Genomic DNA, 21,361 nt, shown 5'->3' with positions numbered 1-21,361 from the left:
GGGAAAGAGAAGAAAAGAATTAAAATAAGGTAAAGAAATAAGGAAACATTTCCTAGATTTTTCTTTTCTACTGTTCTTATTTGTTTGCTCTTTAGTAGAACGGATAATATTTGGATATAGAGAAGTGAGATCAACTTGTTATATTGCCTGCTTTTATGCTGATTCATTTAGACATTCTTCATGGACATGTGAAAACTATAAATAAAACATTAGGAAAAATAAAAATGTGTAGCCTTTGAGACAACTTCTTCATTTACAATACACATTAGAGTCATGCAAGGCATTTCTTTACTTGAACAAAAAGACATATCTATTCATAAATAAGATATGTGATAAACAAGTAATAAAAATACCAATAAAATAATTGCTAAAGTATTGTCTTTTATTTTATTATGTTCATAAATTAAGATGTAGTCAAATCAATCTATTCTTGATTAATACCAAAAATGGTTGTAAAATATACAATTTACCTTATATTTTATCTCATATACAAATCTGCAAAATAAATATATACATTAATTTACTTTTATTTTTGATAATACACAGTTACAAAAAATATGTGCTACATACACAAGGTATGATACATCCGATAAAACACAGAGTAACACAGCTAATGTAGTATCAAAACTAAGATGATTTAATGGCCAAAAGAGCTAACTTATTATTACTGAAAGCTTTACTCGACCTCAAATCTATGATGATTCTTTTCAAAATATCACTAGGGTCCAAGTAGCTTCAGAATTACCAAATTGCTACATGAATGGGTTTCTATCATCAGTTTCCATAATAGATATTTTCTGCTACATGAGTTGTTTTCTCAAGTATCCCACTTTCTTTAGAACTTTCCTCTAAAAGTAGTACTAAACTCGACATAGTTGTGTAAGGATCAAGTAGTTTCACAAGGGGGATTTCCACCCTTCTCTCATGAAAGATACGATTCTGTAGTGTCATGGCTAACATAGAGTCCATGCCCAGTGATGCAAGTGATTTGTTCATTGTAAGATCACTCAAGTTTGTATTACTGAGATAACTCACCAGAGAGGTGATATAATCTTCAGAATTGATGGGAGATATATTCTGAGATGTACTTTGTTCAGATAGGTCAAGCTTACTGCCCAGTTCTTCTGTAATTAGTGTATAGAAGCGACTTTTGACTGATGCTATTCGAGAAAGAACGTGATTGCTTAGAGTTCCAAAATTTAATTTTACTACAGCTTGCTGAGGATTATTCAGAATTAAGCTTTTTTTAAGATATTCATAAATTTCATGTATCTGCAGAATATCTATGCCTTTGAATTCCAAAATATTTTGAATGTGATTTTGATTTAGCAATAATCCAAGATTCAAGGCACCCCAATTAATGGATTGTCCTGAAAGTCCACAATTCCTCCTGTAGTGGCAGAAAACATCCAGGAAAGAATTAGCAGCAGCATAGTTTGCTTGTGACGAATTTCCAATAAATGAAGTAACAGAGGAGTAACACACAAAATAGTCAAGTTCCTGCCCTATGGTAGCCCGGTGGAGATTTATTGCCCCTGCAACTTTGGGACTTAACACTTTCTCAAAGTGAGACAGGTTCAGAGCTTCAAGACGTCCATCATGCAAAACCACAGCACTGTGGAATACACCTTTGATTGGACTCTTTGGAAAGACTATGTCAATTGAACTGATAGCTTCCTCAACCTGTAAGTGAGAAATAACATTACACTGAAGACTGACTATTCTGCTTCCTTCATACTGATTTTGCAAAGCCTTGATTTCTTCTTGCTTCTCACTGCTTGGATTGCTCCTTGAAAGTATCGCAATACAGCCCCCTCCGTTCTGGGCTATAAATTTCACAGTTTCAAATCCAAGCCCAGTGAGTCCCCCTGCCACTATGTAAACTGCATTCTGCTTAAACATTTTCTTCTGTGCTTCATATACTGGTATGTCTGAAATCCTGTTGGTCTTCCCATCCCCTTTTAGCACAGCAAGTGGGATACATCTGCAAGTGAAATAGGAGGTCACTGCAGTGTTTGTACTTTCAAAGTTCTCAGTCTGCTGAAAAACAGAATATGATAGGTTTTGAAATTGTTTCATTTGCATTGATTTGATCCATCCATGGACAGCCCTTAGGCATTGTTTTAGAGATGCTTTCTGAAAGATACTGATAAGTTTCAGTACATGAACACGGATATTTTCTTGATCACTTCCAAGTAGGTATCGAAAACATTCAGACTGTTGATTACCATGTACTATCACAAGGTCTCGGAGGTGGGAAAGATGGACTAGAAATTCCTTAGACATTCCATCTATTGGAGGCAGATAAACAAGGGCATTGCACTGATTTACACGTTGCCACTGATCAGATGTAGGTGTTGCAAGTACTGTTCTCCAGCCTGTTTCCTGTGCTGTCAGAGTAAGCACTTTGCACAAAACTGATTCTGGTTCAGTAGAAATAATACCTAAAGTCCCACTGTGTTTCACCTTTGGTAATGTTTGATTTAAAATTTCCCATGCTACCATAAAGTATGACACACAAGGAACATTTCTAAAGCATGGAAACTTCTTGATGTTGAAACAAACTGTCCCTGGAACCTTGACTCTTGATGATGCAACAACAGGATAACATGAAACAACTTGATCTCCCACCTTAACTTTTTTCACTTCACTGCCTATTGCAGTTATTGTGCCACTGAAGTCCAGAGCTAAAAGCTTGTGTGTGTCTTTTGTATATGAATTCCAATACAACGTATTCCCAAAGTTACAGCTTGAAACGCTAACAGGAAAATAATCTTCTGAATGGATGCATATTTTATCCATTTGAACTTCAACACTGTGATTTTCAAGCTGAGTAATAGTATTATTGGCTATTTCCGCAGATAAATCTTTCACTTGGTAAGGATCTGTAGTGTATAAAGTGAACGTCTCTGAGTTCTGAGGAGACTTTGAAGGTTGACTGTAATCCACATCTTTAAATGGTGTGCGTCTGATTTCTGAAGTGTAAATTCTTCCTTGATTGATCCAGATTTCTGGATAATCCTGTCCTTTATATTTTACAATAACATCTGCTAAGGCTGAGATGTCCAGTGTACTCGAAGAGCTGATGTCAATCACCTGAAATGTGATTCCTGAAACTTCTATTACGCAGGTTCTCGTCATGCCACACAAAGCAAATCCAGGGTTAAGATGATCTACATTTCTATCTGTTGTTCTGTACGTGATTATTCTAACTGAACAACTGGATTTTTTCTCTCTTAATGCCACAATAATTTGGCGATAAGCCTCACAACATTTAGCTAAATGTGCCACCACTTTGCTTGGGAACTCGTCATTTAACTTCTGAATTCCCCACATGAACAAAACTTCCTGGTAGTCTTCAAGCTCCCTTTTCATTTGATGTTGTGCAGTCATTTCTGAACTCTTCGCTTCCAGCAACGTCTCCCAATCTTCATACATAACATATCTTGACTCATTGTGTAAGTATTTTTTGAGTTGCTGAGCTATTCCAAGTTTGTCAGCAAACACAATGACTCTGGGTGCTTCCCCTAAACTTCCTATGGTCTGAGGGGGGAAAATTTCTTTCCACTTATTTTCAAAGAGCAAGTCGTTGTCTCTTGGGGATGTTGGCTTCATAAAAGTGATCCCAACATGTTTCAGTTCTGCCAAAACAGAGCCACATTTATCTGTAAAGCATCCACAGACCTCTAAGTAGTTCCTAATTGATTTGCTTGTTTTCAAATATATCATCATTTCCTCCTCCAAAGGTCTGAAAACTACAAGGCTGCCTATGCCAGAAGGAAAGCCTGCTCTGGTTTGGAAAGTTATTGTCATCATGACAGCTGTCATCTGTAGAAAACAGTCTAACAGCACTGGATGGATACAATAGTCAGATATCTCTTCTCTGGTCTCTCTGTTCACCTTTATGCTGGTTATAGCTTCTTTTAGCTCTTCACAGTAAAATACATCCCTTAACTGTCTGAACATGGAACCATATTGAAATCCAACCTGAGACAGTGTTTCATAAACCTCATCTGCTGTAACTACTGATTTACACCTCTGAAAGATGTCTTGAAAGGAGATGCTGTTTTCTTCCACCGCAGGTTCAGACTTCTTTGCAATTTGTCCTGATGCATAAACTGCAGCTGAGGATGACAGTATTTTGAAATCTGTCACTGATTTTTGTGATGCCAATTCTATCTTTAAAACATGGGACTTCTGGTTTAAAACACATGGTGCCAAAAAATTGATATTAATCTGACAAGTACTTAAAGGCACTTTCGGCCTCGAGCTACTCATCACAGACGCCAAAGCGAGCTCTACAAAAAATGCACCTGGAACTAAAGCAACGCCATTGTTCTTGTGCTCATATAAATAGGGTGCTAATGCCTGGGACACTGGGCAGTTGAATTCGGTGTTGTCGTTGTTCAAACTGTAAATCAAAGGATGATTTGAGTTTACAGCTCTTCGATTTGCTTGATGATGGATGTCCAAATAGCCCATTAGCTTCTTACGATCAAACTGATACCTGGGAAACGCTGCTGGAATACTTTGATACCCTTCACAAAAGTGATGCCAGTCAGGATTATATCCCAGTTCAAAGAGATTCCCTGCAAGAGTAAGAAGCGTCTGATATTCTTTATCAGTTTGCAAGGAGGACAAAACTCTAGTTTGTTTGCCTAGCGTTTCCATTATATACCTCTGTAATGCTCTTTCAGGGCCTATTTCAACAAACACAACATTGTCCTTTTCTCTAGCTGAAGTCACTATGGCCTGTGTGAAAGCAACAGGATCTCGAGCATGTCGGGCCCAGAACTTGCCTGTAGTGAAATCATCTGCGGAAGCAGCCTTCCCAGTCAGTGTTGAAATCACTTCAATTTCCGGCTTCTGTTTTTCCAAATGCTGTAAATGCTCCATCATCTCCTTTACTATTGGATCCATCATGTGGCTGTGGTACGCAGTTGGGACATGTAAAACATGAAGAAATATGTCTCTCTTGCTGAACAGTTGAGCTAGTTTTTTCTGAAGGGCACTCACAGCGTCTGCATCTCCAGACAAGGTACAGGAAGAAGGGCTGTTAAAAGCTGCAATGCACACCTTCCCAGAATACGGGCCGAGGGCTTCTGATACTTCTTGAACAGGGATGTTACCAACTACCAACATTCTGCCTCCGGTAACCTTCGCCTGTAACCTACTCCTGTGATAAATTACTTTGACGGCATCTTCAAGGGACAGAAACCCTCCACAATGGGCAGCAGCAACTTCTCCAACTGAATGGCCAACAGCAGCCACTGGCTTAATTCCCCAGTGTTTCAGAAGAGAAGTTAAGGCAACCTGGAGAGTAAAAAGCAACGGCTGGGCAATTTCTGGCCTTGAGAAATCCTCACATTCACTTTCTGTTAATTCCAGGAGGCTGATGGGTACATACTGCTGAAATAACATTTCTATTTCTTTACATTTGTCTCTGAATACTGCCTCTGAACTCCATAATGTCTTGCAGATCCCTTTGAAATTTACTCCATTAGCACAGAACACAAAAACTAGTTGTGGAGTCGTCTTTGATGGAGTTATTTCTGTTTTAGCTGCTAATGCAACTTGTTGCTGTAAATGTCGAAGAGAGTTTGTAACAAATGCTTGTCTGTACTTGTAATTTACATGGCTTCTTCTACAGGCAGATGTATAGGCCAGATTTGGGAGAGTTACTGAGGTGCTTTTGTTTAACTGCTCAGCTGTGTCTTCCATTGTCAAGTTGAGGGATTTGCTTGAAGCCGCAGAGAGTACAAATAATTCAATCGGTCGTTTAAAAGAGGGAAGAACCTGTGTTTGCTTGAACTGTCTGATAACAACATGGGCATTGGTTCCCCCAAATCCAAAACAGCTGACACCAGCTACTCTTCCAAATTCTCTCGACTCTTCCCATTTCTCTACAGTCGTTGGAATTGATAGATTTAATTTTTCTGTATTTATGCTACTAATATCCTCTCTGTAGTGCAAAGATGGAACAATCATTTCATGGTGCATCATTAAAAGAACTTTAATTAACCCAGCTGCCCCGGCGGCTGATTCAGCATGGCCAACATTCCCTTTAACAGAACCAATCTTTAGAACAGGCATTTCAGGAGATCTGTTATTACCAATGATGCTACCTAGGCTCTCTGCTTCTGTAGGATCTCCAGCAGGAGTTCCTGTGCCATGTGCTTCAACATACTGCACAACTGATGGGTCAACATGAGTCAGATAAATGCTGCGTAGTAACTTTTCCTGTGCTGTCTGAGATGGTCTTGTGATTGGAGTCACGGATCTGCCATTCTGATTTACTGCACTGATGTTTATAACTCCCCATATTCTGTTGTGGTCTTCTAGTGCCTGTTTCAGAAGAAGGAATTAATGTATGAGATCATTTGGAATTTTTACAATGTAAGGAAGACCACAAAAGCAAGAGCAGACAGAACATTTTCTTTTATTGTTCAGTGTACTCTTCTCTCTTACACTAGGATAAGTGCCTAAATATTTTACCCCTGGATATTAACTTCACAGTCGAAGAGTTGCATCTAAAGCTGTGAATATGTCCTCCTATAGGAGGACATATTAGAATGGGAATTACACAGTCCTGGTTACCTGGAAATCTCATTTTTGGAAGCTCTATGAAAATAAACCTACCTTTTTTAGTGGCTTCAGTAAAAGAACACCACAGCCTTCTCCCCTTCCGTAACCATTTGCCTTTTTAGAAAAGGGCTTACTCATCCCCTCGGGAGAGATCATTTTTGCTTTACTCAGAGATACGAAGGTGCGGGGATCTATAATGCAGTTCACTCCTCCACACAGAGCCGCTTCACAATCTCCTGTAGTAAAATAAATGTCTGTTTTCCATCTTCTGTGCATCTCTACAGATTTACATTAATACACTATAGTAATATACTTGAATTGACAGCATTGCCCATTGCTGATAAAATGAAAGAATTTGCAGAGAGACTATAAAAACAGAACTGACCCACTGAAAGTTCATAGACTAATTCAGACTTTCAGGCCCTGAAACCCAACAGATGGTAACATTCTCAGTGTTTGGAATGGGCCTGAGTAGACAGCAGAATATTATTAGAAGTCACTGAGGTAGTAAATGCTCTTTGTCTAAAAAAATAAAAGTAAAAAAACCACCCAATCCTCCATGTATCATGATAGTGTGATAGGGCGGAATGGCAGCCACTAACAATTTCGCAAGCTCCTAAAAATGGAAAGCTCTTTGTGACCAAATGCGCCCCTATATTCACACCCTACACACTATTGTAATAATCTTTGTGCAAAATAGGAGGTATCATTTGAAAACTAATAACTCATGGGTCAATAATATCATGGTGAAATTTAGGTAGCAACATTACACGTAAAGTTATGAATTCCCCAGGAATATTGGTGGTGACACATGTCCAAGCACACATAGGCCAGATTAGGTAGGTCTATCTTAAACACAGGAATGTGTGTTTACCTCACTTTACAGGTAAGTAGTAAGAGGCAGAGACAGGGTGACCAGATGTCCCGCTTTTATAGGGACAGTCCCGATTTTTGGGTCTTTTTCTTATATAGGCTCCTGTTACCCCCCCACCCCCGTCACGATTTTTCACAATTGCTGTTTGGTCACCCTAGGCAGAGAAGGAAATCTTCATTTTATCAAACAATAGCATGAAATGTCTTTCACAATGAGACTCCTTGTTTCCTTCCTCACATCGAGAATGAACTTTGTCTAGAAGGGTAAACCTCAGGAAAATGCATTTCAAAGGGTGACTGAACTATAAACATCCCAAAGGAAAAACATCTCAAGTTATCCCTCCCTAACCATCGCTCTCTCTCTTTCACTTACGAAGACAAAAGAAACAGACTTTGAACTTTGAGCCAGACTGCATGTGGTAAACATGCAGTGCATGTGGTAAACATGTTTACCACATTCTCCTGCATGTGGTAAACAAAGTTGGTGGAAGCCAGAGTGTGACTGGAGAGTGCTGGCAAGCTGTAGCTATATACAGACACACACGGTGTGACTTGCATGCTATTTTGCTGTTTGTGAGCGGCCCAGGTTGGGAGCTGCAGCAGCAAAGCATTGTGAGGTATCCCAGATTACAGGACAGGAGGTGACACAACCCCTCACTGGTCTGGATTGCACCGCAGAACGTCATACTGAAATCTTTCATGGTTGCTGATAATCAGTGAGAGTGATTGGCAATTGCTGTTGCCTATCACAGGAACTGCGAGTGCAAAGGTTTCATTTTGTTCATTTTGGTAATGGTGAAATGCAAATGCTTTTAGTCCTTACTAGCTGTGATATTAGTCAAATTCTAGTACTGCACATATATACCTTAGCAGTTTAATTGCTGTAGCAATCCTAATTTATTTGCTTATTTACTTTTAGTCCCAATACCTTGTTTAACTGCTTGTGAGGCGTAATGCAAAGCAAAAAGAAATGATGAGCATGCAGTATCAATGGCAAGTGATGGTCCAGTCAGATTAAAAGTGTATGAAATCCTGTTAGCAGCTATGCTCATTGCTGCCCCAGTCCCATCGTAATGATTTATTTCAGTTACTGCTCTGCTTGCGATGATCTCATAGTCTCGATTCATAAGACCTGTAAAAACAGCAGACTTGTTTCATGTTAGTAAAAGAGATTAAAACAGGTGATCAGATCTAAACCTAGTGGTGTTCTTTGCTCTCCTAATTTAATCCTATGCTGTTTTATGTCAGCACCTAAGGTGAAATCCTGGCTGTATTGGATTTCACTCCTGATCTATATATTTGAGACTTGAAATCTGTCTGAAGATGTTAAATGACATGAAGGGCGTGTCTGCAAGAGAAAGTTGCCCTAGTCTAACTAAAGGTGTGATTCTAAACTGATTCAGTGACACTGGGACAAACCCCTATTTTGTTTTAACTTAAACGGATTCCTAAATACTTAAACTAAACCCAAATGAGCCTGGTTTAAATGGAAATAAGAGAGTCCACGGAGCCTTTTGCTCTGGTTAACTGGCTGGGTTTAAAATCACACCTTTAGTGAAACCAGCGCAACTTTCTTGTGTAGCCCAGGCCTTAGTGCTTGATATTGACACAGCCCTATGCAGCTGGGCAGGGCAGTGAGGCCGTATAAGAACCATCCCATGTGGCCATGCAGGGCTTAGCTTGCTTATGAGACATTGGGTTTGGTGAGGCAAGAGCAGGAGCTGCACTCCCAATAGTCTCCCTGGACTGAAATGGGTTGCCTAGGGAGGTGCTGGAATCTCCCTCCTTGAAGATTTTTAAGGCTTGGCTTGACAAAGCCCTAGCTGGGATAATTTAATTGGTGTTAATCCTGCTTTCAGCAAGGGGTTGGACTAGACAACCTCCTGAGGTCTCTTCCAACCCTAATATTCTGTGATTCCCTGTGAGCAGGCAGGGGAGGGGAAAGGAGCCGTGTTACTGAGTCTGTGGGCATGCAGCCCTGCAGTGGGAGGAGGGAGGAGCTGGACCGGTCCAGCTGGAGCATCAGGAGCTGGAGGTACAAAGGCTCCCAGAGTCATCAGGAATGCAAGGGAAGCATCCACAGTGCTACTTCCGTCCAGAGAGCACAGTGTCCACCCCACTCCTTAGCCAGGCAGTGCTGTTTGTGATTTAGACTTAGGCTATGTCTACACTACCACTTATGTCAGCAAAACTTATGTCGCTCAGGGGTCTGAATATTCCAGCCTCTGAGCGACATAAGTTACAACAATATAAGTGCCGGTGTGGGCACAAAGCTCTCCCACCAACATAGCAACCACCGCTCGTGGGGGTGGATTAATTATGTCGACAGGAGCGTTCTTTCTCATTGGCTTAAAGCGGCTACACTAGAGATCTTAAGCTGTGCAGATACCAGTACAACTGCACTGCTGTAAGCTCTCTAGTGTAGACTTAACCTTAGAGCAGTGGTTTTCAAACTTTTTTTCTGGTGACCCAGTTGAAGAAAATTGTTGATGCCCGCAACCCAACGGAGCTGGGGATGAGGGGTTTGGGGTGTGGGAGGGGCTCAGGGCTGAGGCAGGGGATTGGGGCATGGGCTTACCTCAAGCGGCTCCTGGTCAGCAGCGTAGCAGGGGTGCTAAGGCAGGCTTCCCACCTTACCTCAGGTGGCTACCTTCCCTACCTTACAGCGACCAGCAGCAGGTCTGACTCCTAAGCAGAGGCGCGCAAGCAGCTCCACACGGTTCTCGCCCGCAGGCACTGCTCTCCTAGCTCCCATTGGCCGGGAACTGACCAATGGGAGTGCGGAGCCAATGCTCGGGGTGGGGGCAGTGCTTGGAGTCCTGTGGCCCCCCCGCCTAGGAGCCGGACCTGCTGCTGGGCACTTCCTGGGTGCAGCGCAGTGTTAGAACAGGTAGGGACTAGCCTGCCTTACCAGGCAGCACCGCTGATGGGACTTTTAATGGCCTGGTCGGTGGTGCTGACCAGAGCTGCCGCAACCCAGTGCCTTACATTCCGTAACCCAGTACTGGCTCACAACCCGAAGTTTGAAAACCACTGCCTTAGAGCAGTGGCCTCCAAAGTGGGGTGCGCACACCCCAGGGGGTACGTAAGACCATTTCTGGGGGTGCGCGGCAGGAGGAGTGCCACAGAAGAAGCGCCACTACCACGGTGGCGGCAGCGCTCCTGGACCTTTGATTCTTTGGTGGCACACCGGCAGCAGCTCGGCTCTCCCCACTCCATCTTCGGCGGCACGCCGGCGGCAGCTCGGCTCTCCCCGCTCCGTCTTCGGCGGCATGCCGGCGGCATGCCGGCGGCAGCTCTTTTTTTTGCTTCCCTAGAGCTGGCCCGGGGGTGTGCGATCCAAAAAGTTTGGAGACCACTGCCTTAGAGTATCATTTATGTAGCAATGAACAATACCATGACCTAATTAGATAATGTGAGCTGTTTATAACATACAGTATGAAGCATTGTTCCTAGTATGTTAGCCTTAGATTTTCTATCATTAGATAAAGTTAGATAACTTTATATAGTATATGGAAATGTGTACTGTTTTCCAAGATGTTAAATGTATGAAATAGTTTGTCATTAGACTGCGAGCTTACCAACAAAAACCCCCGTTTTGGTGCCACTGATATTTTCCATTGTGACTCCTGCATCCTCCAGTGCTCTGTACGTGCATTCCAGGAGTAACTTTTGTTGAGGATCCATGCGCTCAGCTTCCAGATCATTAATTCTGAACAGCCTGTTGTCAAATGTGTTAAATCTAAGACATACAAACCAGGAAATGATATGATATATATACAGCATACACTACTAGATATATATATATATATATATATAGCATTGTTAGGTTTTACAGTAGAGCTGGTTGGAAAAAATGCCAATGATACTTTTCTAATCGGAATTTGTTGATTTGTCAAAATCAAAAATGTTTCCCAGAGACAGTCTGATACTGATACTGGCAGAGTATTCCCAGGGTGCCCCACGGAATCAGGGGCAGCCAACTGCCTTGTTTTGTTTAGAAAAAATAGCAAATGAAAACAGTTTGATTTTTCTGAAACAAAAAAATTTGAAATTTCAGATATTTTGAAATGTTGAAATTTCATGTGGAATGGAAATTCTGTGTTTCGACCAGCTCTGCTTATGAGAAAAGGGGCAGATTCTCAGATGGTGTAAATTGTGATGGCTCCATTGAAGCCAAAGCTATTTACTTCAGTGGGAACAGGATTAAGCTTTAACATATAATTTAAGAAAATTTGGCTAGTGGTTTTGGAACACAGAAACAGGCTTACCCATCAATAAGAGCAGCTCGTGTCGTGCATATTTTTCCTGGTTTGTTATCATCTGGATCATACCATTCTCTGATATTGAATCTTTCTGGGGTTATTTCTCTGGTACAGTTTCTGCCCTCCACCAATACTTGCCAGAAATTGTCAATTCCTTCACCTGTTGCATGAATATTTTTTTTAAAACAGATTAAATGGGTTTTTTTAACAGCACATACTGAAATTGAAATCCTCATAGATCTACAGAATAAAAGTAAAATGTTACATTGTCTTTAAAAATAAAGTTACTGATGATAAGCAAATGAAAATTCCCAAGTTATAAGGAAATTAAAGATTTGCAGATGAATGGTGCTTCTGTGTCTCCTCAAATTCTGCGTGTTTTACAAAAAAACAAAACAACACACACAAAATCCTCATTTTTTCTCCATTTTGAGAGACGTAGGGATGTTTTTCCAAACCATTAAGGGCATCAGAGATAGTCACATCTGCCATCTTGTTTATACACGATGGTCCCACTAGAAGACCATGATCAGTTACTTATAACTTTGCCCATGCTGTTTTGTCCATCAGGCTACTGGTGTGCTGAGCCCACAGTCAAACATCCTGACCAATATTGTCTGTCTGTTTCCTTCTATTTCCCATCTGTCTGTCTGTCAGACTGTATTCATCTGTTGTCTTATACTTAGTTTGTAACCTCCTTGGGGCAGGGACTGCCTTTTTGTGCTGTGTTTGTGTAGCACCTTCCACAATGGGGTCGTGGTCCAGGACTAGGGCTCCTAGGTGCTATGGTAATACAAATAATAAATACATAATAATAATAATAACTCTTACAGCCGTTTCCATGAGAAGCTCTCACACCTGACCTCAATGCTTTGGAGAAAGGACTTGAAACTCAGCGCCGGGGTTTCTCTTGATTCAGAGATGTGCTTTTTCCCATCCCTGTGAAAATTTGCCCAAACTTGGCCAAGTTATAAGCTTTTGAAAAATCTCAGTTTGCACATGCTCAGTAAGGGTTTGTTAGCATTGGTGACTGAGCATGCTCCTTCCCCAAGATGCAAGGATGAGCAGGACTTTTCCTACAATTGCTGCTTATGGCTGCTGCAGACCTCTAAGGAGACTGTCTTTCCTGTGTGCCCAATTCTCCCACTTCTGGTGCCCAGTCAGCAAGGAGAAAGAGAAACAAAAAGAGCCTGACTTGCGTGCAGAGGGATAAGGGAAGGGAAGTGGGTGGGGAGAAGAAGAGATGCAGGGCAGGGAAGCAAGGGGTTTAGCAGCTGGAGCTGTGAGTGGAGGGGACAGAAAATGAGGGAGGATAGAAGTAGGAGGGACAAAACAGCAGGAGTTGAGCAGACGGGTGACATGCAGGAGCCAGGGGGATAACAAAAGGGGAGGAGACAGATGACAAACTAGGGGTATAGGAGTAGGACAGGACAGGGAGAGACTGGCTGGGGGAGGGTGGTGGAGAAAGGTCCATAATCACTAGAGAATGCTCCCGTACGGAAGCTGAATTTGAACCTATTACTCCTGAGTCCCAACATTACTTTGCTGTCTAGCAAATAGCTGTGAAACCCACTGGCAAAGTGTGTATGTCTCATTCTCCTGTAGTGGCAGGTCCACCTAGAAGATTAGTGCTCTCAGGTACTTCATTAACTCAACTGATGGAGGACTGTGCTGTGGAACTTAAGATCCCTGCCCTGATGATAATCCACGTGGGAGTCAGGATGGTTCCATCTGATGAAATGTTTGTTTTTTTAATTTGGAAGTGTTTTTTAAAAAAAACTTGTGTTTTTTAAAATGTAAATTCCTATCTTCATTAAAAGAACATTAAGGTTGTAAAGTCAAGCACTCAAAATATTAGGAAATGCCAGAATTAAGGTTCCCTATGCAACCTTAATGTATCTCCCTTGTGTGTATGTATTACCATATGGTCTTTAATTACATGGTCATATACTATTTTTTCCATAGTACCCCTGCCTCATTCAGTGCACAGGACATTGTAACATAGTAGCTTGTCCCCAGCCCAGGAAGGACACACTGCCACATGCAGAGTCTCTTTCCAGGCACAGTTTTACCTTCCAAACATAGGCAAAACACAAAAGCCAGTTCCTCAGCCTATCCCAAGTGACAGTGTAACCCACACACCTTCTGGGTGTGGTGTTCTGGCCATCTAGTGGCACCAGGACCACTTAGACAGAGAGATAAAATGAGTCCACTCTACAGCCTTAGCTAAGAGGTAGTTGGCTTTTAGCTCATGCGATAGAGGCTCATGCACTAAGCTCCAGAAGTCCCTGGTTTGATCCTGCCCGCCGACAACCAGGGTCTGTTACAACAGTTCCCAAGGGATTTTCCCCTTTGTCTCTCTCAGTCCCTCCAGCTTCAAGGCCTCTTACAGGATTCTTTCTTGCTCTTTTAACTGAGCACTGCCTCCCATAGCTTTCTCTCTAGAGGCTATTTTTCCCTAGCAGGTTCCCACTGCCTGCCAGGGGACTCAAGAAACTGGGAACACCCGTTCCAGCACATGGAAGCTGGACTTGGTATATTTAAAGGGCCAGCCACCCTTTGACATATTGAGCTCTGTGAATGAATCAAGGTTGTGTAGTGAAGTGAATGAGGCTGTGAATGACCCCCTCTCTCATTTGTTGCAGAAGTTGGAATTTGCGTGATGAATAAAGCGGGAGATTAAAAGAAAAGGAAGGATGGTCTCAGTTAAATGCCACCCTGGAGAACTGGATTCTATCCCTTCCTCTGCCACAGAGTTCCTATGAGATGCTGGGTAAATCACAATAACCAACATTTTCACATGTGGACACTGTGTTTTACTCATTTTCTGGGAACCCAACTTGAGGTAACTAGGATCCAATTTGCAGAAGGGCTGAGCATTCTTATCTGCAGCTGAAGTCAATGGGAGCTGTGCTCTGAACGTAGAAAGTATTATCAAATGCTAAGTACTCTGAAAAATCAGTGTGTCTCAAATTGGGTAATTTTGTGTCCCAATATTAGCTGAGACTTTTGACATTTCTGGCTTTAATTTCTGTGCCTCATTTCTCCATGAATATAATGGGGATAATAATATGTCCTCCCATGACTCATTCATGTTTGTAAAGAACTAAGATACTATGAGAGCATCACAGAAAAGCCCAGGACGAAAATAATAATTCTACATTCAAGGCAGGTTTGGATGGTGTGCAGTAAGTAATGCAGAAGGTCATACATTGAATGACAAGGACAATAAAAATATTAGAAAGCTACCCATTCAGTGAGTTTGTTCGTCTTGTGCACTGAATGAGGCAGGGTGCTCTGGGGAAAATAGTATGTGATCATGTAATTAAAGACCATATTGTAATGCATACACACAAAGGGTCCAAATTAAGGCTGCACAGGCAACCTTATTTCCTGACAGCTGGGTGCTTGACATTGCAACTTTAATTGTCTTTTACATAGTTTGTTTGGATGTAATTATATAAGGAAACAGGAATTGGTGTGGGGGTGTATGTGTGTGTTTATATATATATATATTTGAGGGCTGTCGATTAATCGCAGTTAACTCATGCGATTAACTCAAAAAAATTAATCGCGATTAATCGCAGCTTTAATCACACTCTTAAACAATAGAATACCAACTGAAATTTATTAAATATTTTTGGATTTTTTCTACATTTTCAAATATATTAATTTCAATTGTAGCACAGAATACAAAGTGTACAGTGCTCACTTTATATTATTTTTATTACAAATGTTTGCACTGTAAAAATGATAAAAGAAATAGTATTTTTCAATTCACCTCATACAAGTATTGTAGTGCAATCTCTTTATCATGAAAGTGCAACTTACAAATGTAGATTTTTTTATTACAAAACTTCACTCAAAAACAAAACAATGTAAAACTTTAAAGCCTACAAGTCCACTCAGTCTTACTTCTTGTTCAGCCAATCGCTAAGAGAAACAAGTTTGTTTACATTTATGGGAGATAAATGCTGCCCACTTCTTATTTACAATGTAACCTGAAAGTGAGAACAGGTGTTTGCATGGCATTTTTGAAGACAGCATTGCAAAGTATTTATGTGCCAGATATGCTAAACATTTGTATGCCCCTTCATGCTTCCAGAGGACATATTTCCATGCTGATGATGCTCGTTAAAAAAATGCATTAATTAAATTTGTGACTAAACCCCTTGGGGGAGAATTGTATGTCTCCTGCTCTGTTTTACCCACATTTTGCCATATATTTCTTGTTATAGCAGTCTTGGATGATGACCCAACATATGTTGTTTGTTTTAAGAACACTTTCACTGCAGAGTTAACAAAACACAAAGAAGTTACCAATGTGAAATTTCTAAAGATACAGCACTTGAACCAAGGTTTAAGAATCTGAAGTGCCTTCCAGAATCTGAGAGGGACAAGATGTGGTGCATGCATTCAGAAATCTAAAAAGACCAACACTCTGATGCAGAAACTACAGAACCCGAACCACCAAAAAAGAAAATCAACCATCTGCTGGTGGCATCTGACTCAGATGATGAACATGAACTTTTGTTGGTCTGTACTGCTTTGGATTGTAATCGAGCAGAACCTGTTATCAGCATGTACACATGTCTTCTGGAATGGTGGTTGAAGCATGAAGGGACATATGAATCTTTAGCGCATTTTGAACGCAAATATCTTGCGATGCCGGCTACAACAGTGCCATGCAAATGCCTGTTCTGACTTTTTGGTGCCATTGTAAACAAGAAGCAGGCAGCATTATCTCCCATAAATGTGAATATACTTGTTTGTCTGAGCAATAGGCTGAACAAGAAGTAGGACTGAGTGCATTTGTAGGCTCTAAAGTTTTACATTGTTTTGGTTTTAAATGCAGTTATTTTTGTACATAATTCTACATTTGTAAGTTGCATTTTCATGATAAAATGATTGCACTATAGTACTTGTAATGGGGGAATTGAAAAATACTATTTCTTTTGTTTTTTACAGTGCAAATATTTGTAATAAAAATAAATATAAAGTGAGCACTGTAGACTTTGTATTCTGTGCTACAATTGAAATTAATATATTTGAAAATTTAGAAAACATCAAGAAAATTTAAATAAATGGTATTCTATTATTGTTTAACAGCGTGATTAATCATGCAATTAATCATGATTAATTTATTTAATTGTGCAATTAATTGTGATTAATTTTTAATTGCTTGACAGCCCTAATATGTATATAAAATCAAAAGAGGAAATAGAGATACAAACTATTTACTTAGGGCTTGTCTATATGGCAAGTTACTGCAATGCAAGCCAGAATATGAATCGACAGCACACCAGTTTGCCATGTGGTAATGTCTGATGTGGACACTGCTAGAATGCAGTAAAACTTCTGGAGTGCAGCTGCACAGTAACTTGCTCTGTAGACAAGTCCTTAGATTGTAAACTCTTTGGGGAAGGGACCCTCAAGTCACTATATGCATGTATGGTGATAGTGCAAAGGGGCTCCAATAGAGCTTGGACCTCTAGGTGCTACCACAATACAAATAATAAAATAATAAATATTAATTTTCAGAACGTTTGTTCAATTTTGGGGGAAAGCATTAATGTATTGGAGTTGTATCTTGGAGAGGTTGGAAAGAAAGCTTCCTACTCATCAAAGACCCTATTCAGCTCCCACTGAAGTCAATGGGACTCCAGTGGCAGATGGATCAGGCAACAGGATGATATGTGAATGTGAAAGACAAGATACTGGAAAAAAATCTGATGGTGGTGGAGGAGAAGGAAAAGCTATCTACCTGGAGTTGTCATTTTTAACATGCTTTTTATTTGCATAACTCTATAATAAAATGGACACATTTTTTCCCCGATTTACACCAATGTGCAACCATGGTAAAATTTGGCCCAGTGCTTTTTGTTTCCCAAAACCAGATTTTTAAGCCTGATTCTTTGGCATGGGTTATGTATGTTTGTTTATCCAGTATCTAATTGTTGTGTCTGTGGTTATAATTCAGGGTCCCATAACGGTATGCACCAATGCTTGCCCTTTGAAGGGAGAATGACGAGGTTGCATGTGCCATATGGGAAATACAACCCAGAGCTACTCGAGGAAGGATCTATGCGTAATAATAAATAATAATAATATAATAATAATAATACCACCAAAAAGATAACTGGTGTTTTAAAAAGAAAATCCTGTTTTTAAAATATATGCATGCTTGTAAATCTGGTGTAGTCCATAAAGTTCTGCCACATCTCAAGTTACCAGAAGAGTTTGTATATGAGAGAGAATAATGTCAAGCCCTGATAATATGCACTAAAACAGCCACGTTATCTGAAGGCTGACACATACTTCTTGATTGCTGCATGACCTTGTCTAATAGTCCACACAGATCTCAGGTTTTCAGAAGTATTTCTGTTCCTATAACAGCAACAGAATGACACCACCACATTCTTTTCATTTAGCGACTTGGGGCAAAATGTAGACCTAGGGTAAAGAATGGATCTTAATGGGGTTGAACTTGCTGGTCATGTTCTCTGAATGCTAGAAAGTCGACTCCCGAAGCAGATTATGTTCTCACAACTGAGCCAGGGTCAATGATCAAGGAGCAGGCAAAAAAAAGCACTTAGACGACACCCTCAAAGCCAACATGAAGAAGTGCAATATTGACATAAACTCATGGGAAACCCAAGCCCTTGATTCACCAAAATGCCAAAGGACTTTGTGGCAAGGATGCCAGTATTTTGAGATCCAACAGAGACAACTGGAAACAGAGAAACAGGAACGAGGAAGGAATGTTCTGCAGCCCAATTTAACAATCCAGATCCACCCCTTCCATTGGGAAATGTCTGCCCCAACTATGGCAAGGTCTGTGGATCCTGGATAGGTCTCATTAGTCACCTGTAGATGCACCAGTAATAACTGGCTATCATTTTATTGGAAGAAAATCATCCTTGAACACCAAGAGATCACCAACACACGCTTACCCCAGGTCTCAATATGGCCTGTAGCCTAGAAATGAACCCACCTATTAGTCCATGTGAACTGTTGTATGCAGTGTTGTTGCAGCTGAGTTCATCCCAGGATATTAAAAGACAAAGTGGGTGAGATAATGTATTTTATTGGACCAACTTCTGTTGGTGAGAGACAAGCTTTCACAGAGCACTTCTTCAGGTCTGGGACATGAACTCAGAAGGTATGTGTACACTGCAATGTAAGCCCAGGTTTGAACTTAGGCTCAAGCCTAACTCCCCCTTCCATCTACATGTAAATTTTGCTGACCCAGGGTCCTGGGATTCCCTGGGAGTGGGTGGTCTGAGCCTGCGTGAAGCTGGGACCTAAGGTTCAAGCCCTATTGCTTTGCAGTATAGACATAGCTCGACTGGACTTGTGCTCTGTGAGTCCACCAAAAGTATTTCACAGTCCCACAAGCTGACTGTCTTGTCCTTTGGACAGTTAAGTTTGGTGGACAGTCAAGTTTTCCCTCACTGCACTATGAACAAAAGCTAGAATGGCCACATTTTGGGAGGTTGCTAGGAAATCTGGGATATGAGTGGTTGGACTCAAGCCTGCATAATGCAGTGTAGATGCTGGAGCCCCAGACTGGGACCAAGGGTTCAATAATTCCTAACCTGGGGTTACAAATGAGTGTAAAGGCTCAGACTCTAGGTTAACAAACCCAGGGTATGTTACATTGCAGTGTAGACATAATCATAGAATCATAGAATCATAGAATATCAGGGTTGGAAGGGACCCCAGAAGGTCATCTAGTCCAACCCCCTGCTCGAAGCAGGACCAATTCCCAGTTAAATCATCCCAGCCAGGGCTTTGTCAAGCCTGACCTTAAAAACCTCTAAGGAAGGAGATTCTACCACCTCCCTAGGTAACGCATTCCAGTGTTTCACCACTCTCTTAGTGAAAAAGTTTTTTCCTAATATCCAATCTAAACCTCCCCCACTGCAACTTGAGACCATTACTCCTCGTTCTGTCATCTGCTACCATTGAGAACAGTCTAGAGCCATCCTCTTTGGAACCCCCTTTCAGGTAGTTGAAAGCAGCTATCAAATCCCCCCTCATTCTTCTCTTCTGCAGGCTAAACAATCCCAGCTCCCTCAGCCTCTCCTCATAACTCATGTGTTCCAGTCCCCTAATCATTTTTGTTGCCCTTCGCTGGACTCTCTCCAGTTTATCCACATCCTTCTTGAAGTGTGGGGCCCAAAACTGGACACAGTACTCAGAGTGCCATAGCTAAATACAAGCCCTATGACTAGAGAGGTGTTTAACTGCTCACTGCACCTTGAATGGTCCCTTGAAATATGTCTACTTATCCTAAACAATTGGTTTCTCCTTGTATTTAGCTGTGACACACCCGAAGAACAGCTTCGAACTCGAAAACTTGAATCTCTCACCAACAAAAGTTGGTCCAATAAAAGATATTACCTCACCCACCTTGGCTCTCTTATGTGAACTGTTGACAGTCATGTTAAATACCTCATGATTTTTACAAGCTGATCTTAAATAATATTTTGGGTCAGCTTTGCTCTAAATCTCAAAGCAATGAAAAACTGCCTCATGTGGTCCTATGTGAAGAAGCAATTAGCAAAAATTGGGTCCCGCCAAGCCAGAAGCACAGAGAGGAGGAATGTGTAGTCACAGAGCTTAATGCTTTGGGCCTAATCAAAGCCAAATACAGTCAATCAGAGGATTCCTAATAACTTCAGTGGGCTTTGGATCAAGCCCTTTATTTGTCATAAGCAGTGACAAAATCAGTCACACTACTTCCTGGAGCAGTGACTCTTACTGTATTAACTCCTAAATGTCTTCTCTGAACTTTAAAACATATGAAGTGTTCCAAATCTAATCCCAGATCCTTATTTTGTAGTTTGAACCCATAAATGAAAGAGCTAATGATGCAGTCCCTTCCCTATTACATTACTACATATTACACAGTAGCGCAAACTTCCTATAGATCTCTTAACACATAGTAAAACAAATGATTGAATGACAGCACTCTTTGATACTCTGTCAGTATTGTAATTTGTATTTACCCAAAACTTACCTCCGGGAAAATTGCATCCTATCCCCACTATGGCAATTTCATCCCCAGTCGCAGTCATTTTTTCAAATTTTTTCTTGAGCTGCAAAATACACTTTTAGATGTCACATAATTCAAATGAAAGTATGTACGTCTAATTAAAAAAATTCTTACAGAAGGTGAACTTCCCACAAGCACCACACACTCAGTGGTTTGAGCATTGGCCTGCTAAACCCAGGGTTGTGAGTTCAATCCTTGAGGGGGCCATTTAGGGATCGGGGGGAAAAATTGGGGATTGGCCCTGCTTTGAGCAGGGGGTTGGACTAGATGACCTCCTGAGGTCCCTTCCAACCCTGATATTCTATGATCCAGACAAAGTTAATCTCGAGCACTCTATGTAAATTGTGGAGGTCCTAAATGGTGACCAGATTGCTATTATCTCAGCCTTTTTGATATTAGCCTTTTTAAAACTGCATCATACTGTTGACTCATATTCAGTGAGTGAGCCATTATAACCCCCAGATCCTTTTCAGCGGTACTACTGCCTAGCCAGTTATTCCCCATTTTGTAGTTGTGCATTTGATTTTTTTCTTCCCAAGTGTAATACTTTGCAGTTATCTTTTTTTAATTTTCATCT

At 41.0% G+C, this 21,361-nt stretch overlaps 1 protein-coding gene across 1 annotated transcript; it reads right to left on the bottom strand.

Moving 5' to 3' along the window:
- Positions 1 to 620: 620 nt before the first annotated feature.
- Positions 621 to 20,806, bottom strand: LOC140907723 (phthioceranic/hydroxyphthioceranic acid synthase-like). The gene is made up of 6 exons (XM_073334335.1): positions 20,749 to 20,806; positions 11,730 to 11,883; positions 11,040 to 11,200; positions 8,387 to 8,590; positions 6,640 to 6,821; positions 621 to 6,345 (listed from the first exon to the last, which is right to left on the bottom strand). Exons 1-6 carry the CDS (start codon positions 20,804 to 20,806, stop codon positions 775 to 777), a joined length of 6,330 nt encoding a protein of 2,109 aa, XP_073190436.1. The 3' UTR covers positions 621 to 774.
- Positions 20,807 to 21,361: the final 555 nt, after the last annotated feature.

Source organism: Lepidochelys kempii, chromosome 2 (genome assembly GCF_965140265.1).
Source record: "Lepidochelys kempii isolate rLepKem1 chromosome 2, rLepKem1.hap2, whole genome shotgun sequence".
Classification (NCBI taxonomy): domain Eukaryota; kingdom Metazoa; phylum Chordata; order Testudines; family Cheloniidae; genus Lepidochelys; species Lepidochelys kempii.
Note: the sequence above shows the minus strand (reverse complement) of the source record. Positions and strands in the feature narration are given on the sequence as shown.

Excerpts from the sequence above, each read along its gene's own strand:
- LOC140907723 (XM_073334335.1), bottom strand. The coding sequence starts at position 20,806 with ATGACTGCGACTGGGGATGAAATTGCCATAGTGGGGATAGGATGCAAT. Across the intron at positions 8,591-11,039 it reads CAAAACGGGGGTTTTTGTTG|GTCTTATGAATCGAGACTAT; the intron begins GTAAGCTCGCAG and ends CTGTTTTTACAG. Across the intron at positions 6,346-6,639 it reads TACTGAAGCCACTAAAAAAG|GCACTAGAAGACCACAACAG; the intron begins GTAGGTTTATTT and ends CTTCTGAAACAG.